The following is a 13,025-nucleotide window of genomic DNA, read 5'->3' as shown; positions in this document are numbered from 1 at the left end:
CTACATAATCGTAACCTAGCAGAATCCAGGGGTTCACCATTCTTTTTTTAATAGTAGTATTAACTTGGTATCCAGTAGGACTTCTGTGCCTAACATTTTGTGCCCAGTAGGAGATCTGGGATAATCAGTCTTGCTTTGTTCAAACTTTATGGGAGTCTTATGATGATTGTTGAACATCTCTGATTAAGCCCTTTAGAAGAGAGCTGCCATCCTTCTGCCACCTCCTGCATGATTAGAAGCTTTGTTTCTTTATGTCAGAGATTCTGTTAGAAAGGAGGTCAAGTTGGGATCCTGAATCACCTCTGCAAGAAACATGGGTTCAGCTAGGGCTTAAATTCATTTGTGAAAATATTAAAAAGCCAACAATAACTCCTATGGAACAATGTTATGACTTTACCAACTTTGTACTCTTTGAAAGGAAAAAAAATCAACTTTTACTTACAAAGAAATACAGTGTCCCTTTATTTGCTATTGCAGTTCTTATTTCTAAGAAAGCTAAGTACATTTTAAAAGCACAAACAGATAAATAGTTCTGTAGTCTAAAATTTCCAATTCAAAAGCAAAGGGAGAATTCATAAAATGTGCTCTCATGCAAAGAACTGCCCATTTATCACCATTTGAAGAAAATGTATATGTGTGTATGTGTGTTGCATACATATATATACACATAAAACACATGCTTGATTCATACACAAATAGCTAAGTGGGAAAAGATCAGGCTTTGAAAACTGGTCCTAGAAAATTGATTTATCCAGGCAAATTTGTATATGGGTCTCTGTATGTATTTTAAATACAGTAAAATTGATTACAAACAGAAGTTCATTGTGTTTACTATTTTCCAGAGAGAGCTTCTAACATTCTTAAGAAGAACTGAAGTACAGAGCCATAAAAAGCAACAGTATTTCACCATATCACAGTAGAGTTAAAATCATCACACCAGCTCCTTTTACATCTCATTGCTATCGGTAAGTTCAAATTCTTGATCATTAATTCCTGTATGGGTTTTTCAGCACTTTTCCTACAAAGCACAATATCCTCATGTGTGTGTGTGTTTTTTTTAATAAATTTATTTATTTTATTTATTTATTTTTGGCTGCGTTGAGTCTTCGTTGCTGTGCACAGGCTTTTCTCTAGTTGTGTTGAGTGGAGTGTAATCTTCGTTGCTGTGTGCGGGCTTCTCGTTGCGATGGCTTCTCTTGCTGTGGAGCACGGGCTCTAGGTGCGCAGGCTTCAGTAGTTGTGGCTCGTGGGCTCTAGAGCAAGGGATCAGTAGCTGTGGCTCATGGGTTTAGTTGCTCCGCGGCATGTGGGATCTTCCCGGACCAGGACTCGAACCCGTGTCCCCTGCCTTGGCAGGCGAATTCTTAACCACTATGCCACCAGGAGAGCCCTCACGTGGGTTTTTAATTGTAGATTCCTGAGCTGACAGATGAGATATGTTGATGACCACGTTGTTTTTAGCTCTTAGGGTGTAGGCTTCCTTGGGCTTTTCTCTTTTTTGGCAGAGATGGAGACGAAAAGCATCTTGGAAACCACGGCAAAAATTCTCATTGAAGAAACCATAAATGATGGGGTTGATGCTGCTGTTGCCAAAGGCCAGCCAGTGTGCCAAAGGGTAGATGTAGGTGTTGATGACCCGCAGTTCATTCAGAGACAGGTCAACGTAGTGTGAGAGCATCATGAGTCCACAGAGGCAGCCAGGAGAGAATGAAAAGCAGGGCCACAGTCAGGAGCATCTTAATGACCTTCTGCTTCTTCTTGGTCACCACATGCCACTGTTCCTGGTTCTGTTTGCCTGAGTGGGGCACTGTTGTCTTGGAGAGTGCAATTCCAATCCTTCCATACGTGATGACAATGAGGGACAGGGGAGCCAGGTAGATGTTAGCAAACAGCACAGTGGTATAGATCTTCCTCATTTCCCGATTTGGCCAGTCTCCCCGGCACCAGTAGACTGGGCTGGTTTTATTCTGGGAGTTGAGTCTCACTCGGTAATATTTTTCTTCCTGTACGTGTAACATTATTGCAGATGGGGACATAATGGCGATGGCCAGGATCCAGATGATCATAATGATGACAAATGCTGTCTTGATAGTGAGCTTTGGTTTAAAAGGGTAGAAGACACACTGGAACCTGTAATTAAAGGCAAATATCAGTGAAGGACTGCCTCATAACTTCTGACCAAGTCATTAATTAAATTTATTTCAGTAATTACAGTCTTCCATACATATTCCCCCTCGAATATAGAAAGTTACCATTAGTAGGGAGGCGTGCATTACCAGTTTCTGTAATTAATATATGAGATAAATTTCAACTCAAAAAATTAATGAGTGGAGTATATCAGACACTATTAATAATCAAAGTACTATTGTAACTAGTCAACATTGAGCATGAGCATTTAATATTCTGTTCCAGGCTCCTTTCCGTTGGTTTGCATGGATTGCCTCTGTAAGCTTTCTTATTTAAAAGATGGGGAAAAGGCTTAGAAAAGGTAAAAAATCTTGCCCATAATTACACATGATTTTTACACATGTATTTTGGCTCCAGAGCCCATATTCTTAAATGTCCCTTCATGCCCTTCTGTGGTCCCCTCACACATGATCTGTGTGCTTGGCCATGCAATTTGCTTTGGCCAGTTAGTTGAACATTAGCAAGCATGGCATGAGCAAAAGCGTGAGTGATTTCAGCTACAAGGCACAGAGTAGGAGAACCACAAAGAGGCACCCAGCCAATCCACAGAGTTGTGACAAATATTAAAAGCATTACTGTTTTAAGCCACTAAGTGTTTTGGTGGTTTGTTTCACAGCTGTGAATCTGATGAGAGTTCCCATGATGAGTTCTGTTTATGCACCTTCCCAGTGTTCTGTGTCCTCTGTTGAGCATGACAATGATCAGTATGTAGAGTAAGCCTGATTCATTTTACTGCTATTTTGTTATTGTGATTCTTAATTTTGTTATTACTGATATTCATTATAAGATAATCATACTATCATATAACTGTATAACATTTTATATTTTTCAAAGTACTATCATCTATTGAATCCTCTTTGATTTTTGTGATGACTCTATAAAATTGAAAATTAATACTTTCCAGATCTGCAGGTAAGGAAACTTAGAGCTTTTAAGTGGCCCATCAGCAACTCCAAACAAATTTCTCTTATCGTTATATAATGACTAGTTATCCTGAGCTTTGACTGCTCCACTGTCCTTCACTGACGGTGTAAGCTCTTCTGTCTTAAATTCCAGGTTTTCATCTAGTCTTCTAATCATTGAATTCTCCCACTTACTCACCCTTAAATTATGGGTAACTTCAAAGGTGCAATTCTAGGTATTTTGCTCTTTTTGTAAACCAGCTATTGAAACTTCAAATATTATTTTTTCATTTATTCATTCAACAAATAGTCTATGATATCTTGTTAATAGCAGCCCAAACTAAAACGTGCATCATCCCTAATTATTTAATCTTAAAATATGGAAACTTCAGTAGTTTTATTACTGAACCCTTAGTGTGTGTGTATATAATATATATATATATATATATATATATATATATATATATAAGTCTTGCTCTTAAAGGGGTACGTATTACGGCTACAATTTTAAGCAGATATACCCAAATTTAGTAGATTATACATTTTTCACTTGTTAGGTGGATTAGTTGCAGATATGCCCAATTTTCTGCATTCAGAGTTTGGTGCTGACCTACCTATCTACTGTTATTGCAGCTAAAGTAAAGACTGAAGCTGCAATGGATATTCCCTGGACCAAGCCACTGATCTTGCACATTGTACTTCCAAAAGGCCATCCTGAAAGGGAAATGGGACAGTTAGTCTTTGGAAAGATCATATACATATTTTTTAATTTCACTGAAATTATGAAGAGAAAGACATGAAATTAGACAGATGCAACTGTTTCCTAAATGATATTCAGGGAACAATCAATGTTTCCCATTATTTTCATTAATACATTCAGATCTCTGTTTTTCAGTATACTAATAAGGTCAAAACTTACACAGTAGTTTCAACATTCTATACACTGTAATAAATGTTTTGCATCTATTAACATAGCTAATCCCCACAACAGGCTTCTGAAGGCTTTATTATTCTCCTCATGATATAGAATATGTAACAAACACACAAATTTCACATACCTTGCCACACAGCTAGTTAGAAGCATATTAAGGATTTAAACCCTAGCAGTATGGTTCCAGTGTCCAAACCATTAACACTTATGCAGTAATGACCTTTAAATGAATAGAACAGGAAGAATATTTTTTCTCTAATTTGGAAATGTATTCCATAAATTATGAGGAATCAGGCGTCACATGTATAACAAATAAAGTTAATATTATATATAATCTAATGACATGATTTACCTCAGAGGTACTTTGTTATGGAGTGAATGTGTTCCCTCCCAAATTCATATATTGAAGCCTTAACCCCCAATGTGATGGTATTTGAAGGTGTGGCCTTTGGGAAGTAATTAGATGTAGATGAGGCCATGGGGATTATGCCACATGATGGGATTAGTGCCCTTATAAGAAGAAGAAGAGAGCGTGAGACCTCTCCCCATGTGCATACACTGAGTAAAGGCCATGTGAACACACAGCAATCTACCAATTGGAAAAAGGACCCTCACCAAGAACCCGACCATGCTGGCACCCTCATCTCAGACTCCTAGCCTCCAGAACTGTGAAATTAAATGTCTGTTGTTTAAGCCACCCAGTCTATGGTATTTTGTTATAACAGCCTAAACTGACTAAGACATACTTGGAGAATAAAGAGCACTTTGCACAAACAAAAGTAGTCTGTTTGAATAACTTCCTAACTGAACTCCAGTTACTAGAATGTTTATAAAAGAAATTGGTAAAATTATTATATTTGATATTTAATATCAATCAAATCAAATTTAGAGTTTGATATTCTATACGCACCTCTGCTATTACAGGAAAGTAACACTATTCTTCCATTAGCAAATATTCTAGTTTCCCAAGAGATGAATGTTACATATTGCTCAGATTTTTTTAATTTATCTTTTAAAAAATATCCTATAGCTTATTTAAAAAATACTCTTATCTAATTAAAGCTATTCCCAGTAACCTAAATAAGCCAAGCGTACTTAAAAAATCATTCTCTCGTCTATCCAGACGATCTTAAAATTGGTGCTTGAATGGCTTTATGCCACAATGATGCAGGAGGATAGACTGAAAGTACATATACACTCTGCACGTGCTCCTACTGCTGGTAGAGAGACCCACTCAGCTCCAGAATGCAGCTGCCAGACTTCTAATCCCTATGGCAGTAGATTAGAGAATTTCCTTCTGGGGCAAGTGATCCTTCCAAGAACACTGACATATTTTCACTGGCAGATTCTGATAGCTGTGGATTTCCCAATGAATGACCCAGACTAGTGAAGCCGAGAGTGAGCCTAACCTCAAACCCCAGTCCTGCAGAGGTTCAAAGCAGCCACATAGTACCTCACTCTGAAATATAAGCAGCTAAATAGTAGTTGACTATTAGGGAAACCTCAACCATAAAAGAAAGAAACTGAAACAAATAGGAAGAATGAAACAGGAGAAAACTAATCTGAATCAGGTAGACAAAAAATTAAGAAACAAAGAAAATTACTACTCATAACCTCAGAGATAAAATACATTTTGTCCATGAAAAGTATGTGCATGATAGTACAAGGAACACAAAGAATATAAAACTAGCTCAAAGGATTTAAAATGTGATAACAGAAATGACTGTTGACTTTATGTGTTAATACAACAGATATTTATTAAGCAGGTACTATGCACCAAAACTGTACTGGGAGGTATAGATACACTGTTCCTGTACTTCCAGAGTGTATAACATAGTGCTAAAGAAGTGGTAATACGGGCCCAGAAGTACTCTAGGGTAATACCCGAACCATGACTTATGTTGCACATGTAAATTACCACTATATGAATGAAACTACTGCTTTGTGAGAAATTATTGCTTCTGTTACTCCATCTTCCATCAAAAACTGTTGGAAATCTCTCAGCCAACCACAAGAGGGCTTAAATATCTATTTATATTAGATTGAAGACATTGCATCAGTTGAAACCACACGTTCTTTGAACTTTACAGCCCATAATATTCTTAATATTTTTACTATATTATATGTGCCCTGAACTGTTAAGCAAATTCAAAGTCTTCAGTAAGAAGTGTCACCATTCACTGATGACCTTCAGTGAACACTCTATAAAAATAACAGCTTCCACACCTCATCTCTGTCACTTGTTCTATTTTTCTCCATAATTCTTTTTATTCTCTGACTACTTATATAGATATTTGTTTGTTGTTTTTATCCTCCTTTAGCACGTAGACCCCATGAGAACAGCTACTTGGAGCAGTTCTTAGAACTCCATAAATATTTGTGAATGAATGGATGACGCTGTGATGGCTTCAGGGATATGGGACAAATATTTTCTCATAGTATGTTTGAGCTGCATGCAAATCAACATACCTGCTATAATATTGTCCAGCAGCGTGATAGGCATACAGAATATGCCAACTAGTAAATCACTTATGGCCAGGTTCAAGGTGAAGAAATTAGTGACTGTGTGCATATGTGTGTTCCTCATTACAATAAAGCAAACCACTGTATTTCCCACCATGCATAGGAAGAAGGTCAGAAAGTAGGAAATAATGAAAATCGCTGCCACTTGAGGCTGGTGAAGATAGTAGTTCACATAGGTGATATTGCTATCCGCGTACAGATCATGCTTTGTGTCACTGACACTCCAAATGGGATGCCAGTTTTCCGATGGGTTTGAGTCCCAGTTTTCACTCATGATGGACCTGAACAAAGAAGAGGCAGAAAAGAAAAACATGATTAGAAACCAGGAGAACTTAAGTTTAAGAGAGTTTAAGAGAGATGCTTTTAAAATGCTATGGAATTTTTTTTTATTGGAGCATACTTGCTTTACAATGTTGTGTTACATCTGCTGTACAATGAAGTGTATCAGCGATATGTATATATATTGATGGGCCTTCTATAATAATCTATAAATTTTGCATAAAAATGAGTTATAAATAAGGCATTCAAATTATTAGGATTTTAATCAAGAGCACTTGAAAATTCCACTTTGTGCCACAAGTAACAATTATATTGCATTTCCTTGATATACTCTATATTATTCACTTCTTTGCTATACCTTCTATCCACTTGTGAAGTTTCAAGGGAAACACTCCAAAACTCCTCTTCCTCCTGCCTTCAGGTATCATAACCTGTCAAAACCTACTTGTTCTGCTAACTAACATTATAACTCACCTGCCATGAGCTTTCCTGATATTTGAATGAGATTAAGTATCTACATCTTCAGAAGTTCCATTGAAATAAGCTTCTTGTATTTTCCTTGTTCTGCTTTGACTCAGTTAATTGGATATTCTTTTTTTTTTTAACATCTTTATTGGGGTATAATTGCTTTACAATGGTGTGTTAGTTTCTGCTTTTATAACAAAGTGAATCAGTTATACATATACATATGTTCCCATATGTCTTCCCTCTTGCGTCTCCCTCCCTCCCACCCTCCCTATCCCACCCCTCCAGGCTGTCACAAAGCACCGAGCCAATATCCCTGTGCCATGCGGCTGCTTCCCACTAGCTATCTACCTTACTACGTTTCTTAGTGTGTATATGTCCATGACTCCCTCTCGCCCTGTCACAGCTCACCCTTCCCCCTCCCCATAACCTCTAGTCCGTTCTCTAGTAGGTCTGCGTCTTTATTCCTGCCTTACCCCTAGGTTCTTCATGACATTTTTTTTTCTTAAATTCCATATATATGTGTTAGCATACGGTATTTGTCTTTTTCTTTCTGACTTACTTCACTCTGTATGACAGACTCTAGGTCTATTCACCTCATTACAAATAGCTCAATTTCATTTCTTTTTATGGCTGAGTAATATTCCATTGTATATATGTGCCACATCTTCTTTATTGGATATTCTTTTTATACACTTCTGTATGTTGACATAGCCACAAAACTGTTAATTTCTTAAAATAGGTCTGGGTTCCTTATCTTGGTTTCACATAGCATAATTCAATTCACATAATATGTATTCAATAAATATTTATTTAAAATGTATCAATCTTAAGAAAGACATTTCAATCAATGCGTGTCAGAGGTCCCCAAGAACACTCCCAGGTTTGGTGGTTTATTAGAAGGACTCACAGGACTCAGCATATAGTATATTCACTGCTAATATTTATTATAGCAAAGGGATCCAAAGCAAAATCAGCAAATAAAAAGGCACATGGAGTAAAATCTGCAAGAAACAAGGCACAGGCTTCCAAGAGTCCTCTCTCAGTGGACATGCTTAATTCCTCCAGCAACAAGTTTGAGTTTGACAACATGTGTGAAAAGGTTTTTAATTAGAGAGTGGTCATATAGGCAACTTCTTTTTAGTATATATCAAAATTCCAGACTCCCAGATGGAAAGTAAGCGTGCAGCATGAACTATGTGGCGTACAAACAAACTAGGCACAGTGAGCCACTCTACCATTTAAGGAAACTTTATATCAGTATAGGCAACTGTTTAGAATTTAAGTTCCCAGACTCTAACCCAGAGCCCAGCTTGCAAGCAGGCCTTTCTAAAGACCACAGTCTCAGGCGTACCTGTTAACTCTTTTTTGCATGCCCTGTAAATTGGACAGAAGTTTGGTTATACGTGTCCTTAAATGAAAATCAATTTGACAGTGGAGTAAACAAGTTTGTTACTAATATAAAATAACTCAAAGAGGATCATTTTTCTCCAACAGTTCCCATTATTTTGCCATTTAATTTCTTCCCTTTCCTCAAATTTTTAAAATTCATCTTTGCTTTTCTGTATTTCATATTCCTAAGGTGAAATAAAAACAAGAAGTGAAAAGCAAAGTGAGCAAGGAATGAGGTGAGGGCTTGGAGAAGAGAAAAAGAAAGGAATTTGAGTAGAACCAGATGTAGGCTGCTATACAAAGTCAAGCTGAGAATGTCTTTGGGGTCTAGAGACACACTGAGAATACCTACCAGTTTGAGAAAAATCATTTCAGTCAAAGTCTCCAAAAGAGAAGCCTTCACACAAATATTTAAAGATATTTGTACCTAAGACAAGGAAGCACTTTAAATACAAATGAGAAAGGTATGAGAAAAATGTAGGTAGCTTAGAGTTACTAATAAAAACCATCTGTCTGTGGATTCAGTTAGAGCTGGCAAGCATATGGGTAGAATATATCATAAGACGTAATGCTTTATATTTGCACATTCTTTTTTCTTGTACCTGGCCGAAAGCAACCATGTGTGTCCAAAGCAGATATGCATCCATGGTATATCTGTTGCGATAAGAGTGTTAGGAGGGTTAAGATGGAATCTTCTGGTGTATTAAATTAAACTCCATGTCAGCCATTTGAAAGAGAAGTGTCTCTTTTCTTCCAATAGATTTTTGAGAAACTAAAATCGTATTTTGTTTTGGGAGTCAACATGGGTTTCACTATTCCTATTACTGGCTTGCTAACTATGTTTGGCAAGACAGCATGCAAAATGCAATACAGAGTCAAACAAAGAATCTGTCGTATTTAAGTGTTATTTCCTCCTGACATGCAATTATAAAACTTTTGTACATGAGGTCATAGTGTTGGCCATTAGATTGACCTATAATAATGTGACTTTGGGGACAACATCATCACCCATAGTATTACTATAGTGAGGCAGAGAAAAGTCAGGTCCTGACTGATCCTAGGGAAACTCACTTATCTCAGTGTAATGCATCAAAGACAACTGCTCTTTGCTGTTCATACATCTGGCATCTTTCTCACTGGGCACTTAAAAGTTCCATACAGTTGATTAAAAAGTTTAAAATAAAATGTACCCCTGGTTGAACACCTTTAAAACCAAAATTATTTAAAGTGTACTCTGTGAATCATATTCATTCCTAGATGAAATAATATAAGGAATAAGAAAATTGAGTATACCAGTTTTAGAAAGGCAAATTTACACTCTACCCATACTGATGATTCAGTAGTTTTCGAATATTTCATTGAAAATGTGTGATGTCCTTTTAATAACAGAAAGTCTGAATTTTACAAGTTAGTATTTACATGTTAAGTAACTAAATTGTAAACATAAGCCATTTTACCATGAATTAGTCTTATATTCTTTATTTCTACATGAGAAAATATGTGATAAATAAAATACTTGTTTGTGAGATTTCTTTACCATTCATTCATCTTCAACTCTGGAGAGAAAACAGATATTATAGGACAAACTTCATGAGCTCCATTTAGAGCCCCAAGTTACCACAACTTATTCAAACTCCTAGCTATAGGAAGAGACTCTAGGACTTCAAGAAGAGAAGTCAGGGGAAGAAGTTATTCAAAATTTTTTTCTTCCTGTAATTGTACTTGCCAAAACACTAACAGTAGATTACTCTGGGAGATGGAATGGTTGGATATTATCATTTTCTTTTTTTTTTTTGCCTATATATTTCTCAACTTTTTCCTGTTTCCAGATTTTTTTTTTATAGTCTGGAAAAAATGCTTCCATATTATTCTCTGAATTCAACTATACAGAATAAAACCAGATGACATAGCTTAAGCTCTTCTTATAAGTTCAAAATAGTAATAGGTCATATACTGGCTAGAAATGATATTATTTTACCCCAAATAGTTGTATCTTCCAAATTTCAATTAGGAAAGAATCCATAAAGACTCTAATTTATTAGGTTTAAATATACTGTCTCACACATATCATAGAAAGAATTGGTCATCTGAAAGAACAGTCTATATTCTTTATGCTTGTATCAAAGACTCATTAAAGGGACCAAGTTGGCAATTGTCATCAAGCATTGGCTACTTAGACTGTCAGACACACCAAAGCCAACTATGGCCAGCACTCTTCATTTTTGTCATCCTTCTCTCTTTGGGCTTTCTCCTATTGCCTGTATTATTATTTACTGTATTCGTCATGTTTTCCTTTTAATTTCCGTGTATTTATACAAGGAAGGACTTAAGGACAGGAAGGTGGCAGTATTTACTTCTATCTATGTTGGATTTTCTAATCTAAACTCTGATGATTATCATTAAAAGGTATTACAGTTATTAAGTAACTAAGTTAATAATTCTTAACTGAGTAGACTAAATGCAAGCAGTTATGACAACTTAGATTGCTAAAATAACTGAAGAGGAGAGACAGAGAAAACAGCAAGAACAAAAATGTTGTAAACACACATGCTCAAACTAGGGGTAAGTCAATGGCAATAACTACAAGACATATAGTAATACCACCCAATATTTCAATTTTCAAAGCACTTTCAAATATATCACCCTAGGACACCAGCATCATGGAAGCATAAAATGTCCCTCCTTTTTCCACCCCCTTTTAACAACTAAAATTTGGCATCCATTCATGAACAAAAGTGCCTCTGCGGGAGCTGTGGGATCCAGCACCAAATGCCAAGGGATTCCGGAGGAGTCTCGCCCCCCTGTGCAGTGCTTAATAGGCAGACAGACTTCATACGGGGCTTTGGAAGCAGCAGGAGCCCATGAACTGGCTCCAGCTCTTCTGAGCCACAGTCTGGGAAAACGTGCATACTGATGATATGGGAAGACACCACAGAAGGGAGAGCTTTTGTAGAAGTCCAGGCTGAGGAGAGATTCCAGCACTCCTTTGGATCAAAAAGAGTTTGGAAGCATCAGAGAGGGTAAGAGGAGTTTTGCCAGCATCACCCTCCCATCTGGTGCTGATTAATAGCCAATATTGGGAGAGAACCCTTGAACTTCTTTTCTCTGGAGAAAGAAGATTGGATTCTCATTAATCCATATTGTTAAAAAAAAAAGACACATTGCCCTGAGTGATACTGTAAGTTTCACTAATGTACGGTGTGTCAAATGTTACATAAATCTCTGTCACAGCTAAATGGTGTAATAGAGTGTTTGTAAGTTCAGTGATGTAATTAAATGAAAATCAGATGTATGTAAATGATGCTCCCCGAGATAAAGAAATGCTTTACGAAGCTGAGTTGAAACCTCTGATTGATATAAAACGTGTTAAACTGGATTTTCCAGAGGAGAAAGTGCAGTTGACTTTAGAAACATTGCACATTCAATTAACTGTCTCCATTAAATCATATCAGAAGGTTCAAATAACTGTGCACAACTGAAGGTTATCAGTAATCGAAATGGCAAAAGGATATCAGAAGAGCTTGAAAGAGTTATGGTCACTGTGAACATGCTTTATTCCTACTCCTCATTGGGTATTTCAAATCTTGGTGGTCATCAAGGTATTAGAAACATTATTCTTTGTTTAAAATATTAAAAAATGTAGTCAGACAAATAATAATAACGTTAGAATTTTGTGGCCAAGAAATAGTAACTGAGGTCAGAGAGTGAACTGATTGAAGGTGTTGAAGAAGCTGGCTGGTAATCCACTTTCTCCCAAACCATTGGGAGAAAGCCCCCAGAGAAAGAAAAGAAGGCTGATGATTCAGACTAATGTTCTTCTGGATGCAATAATAGGACATCCAGGTATAGTAATGCTATTTTCTAAGATGATGGCCTTTGAAGAGGTATGACTCCCTAGAAAATGTCATGTAAGCTGAGATATAAAATGGAGATATTTCATGGACTGAACACTCACTCTGCTGTGATAGGTGATAACACAAAACCTAACTTAGAGACCTCATCTTTTACTCTGGGCCAGAGAGTGAGCATCTAATGCAGGAAGAGGGGTCCTAAAGAGCCACCTTCAGTGTCCCAGACCTTCTTTGATTAGTCCCTTTAATTGTTTTATATCTTTGAAATTATTAGTAAGTCATGAAAATGAGTAAGATCTCTGATTTCAAGAAAAGTAATTCAGGTTTTAGCTATAAAATACAATATGCACAGAGAATTGAATAAACTTTCAGGACCTTCCATCTAGAAATGTGCAGTCTAATATTTCAGTCTGTCTCCTACCGGCATTTACACTATTTTTACATAAATGTCCTGGGGAGAATGATAATATTATTTTTAAGGAGGTAACACCTTCT

The 13,025-nt window shown here is 36.7% G+C and overlaps 1 protein-coding gene across 1 annotated transcript; it reads right to left on the bottom strand.

Annotated features, from left to right (window-relative positions):
* Positions 1 to 946: 946 nt before the first annotated feature.
* On the bottom strand, positions 947 to 6,817 carry NPFFR2 (neuropeptide FF receptor 2). The gene is given in 6 exon segments (XM_030878086.1): positions 947 to 975; positions 978 to 1,035; positions 1,373 to 1,682; positions 1,684 to 2,130; positions 3,704 to 3,803; positions 6,490 to 6,817. Coding segments are annotated over 6 exon segments (1,272 nt in total).
* Positions 6,818 to 13,025: the final 6,208 nt, after the last annotated feature.

Source organism: Globicephala melas, chromosome 5 (genome assembly GCF_963455315.2).
Source record: "Globicephala melas chromosome 5, mGloMel1.2, whole genome shotgun sequence".
Classification (NCBI taxonomy): Eukaryota; Metazoa; Chordata; class Mammalia; order Artiodactyla; family Delphinidae; genus Globicephala; species Globicephala melas.
This window is presented reverse-complemented; position numbering and strand designations above follow the sequence as displayed.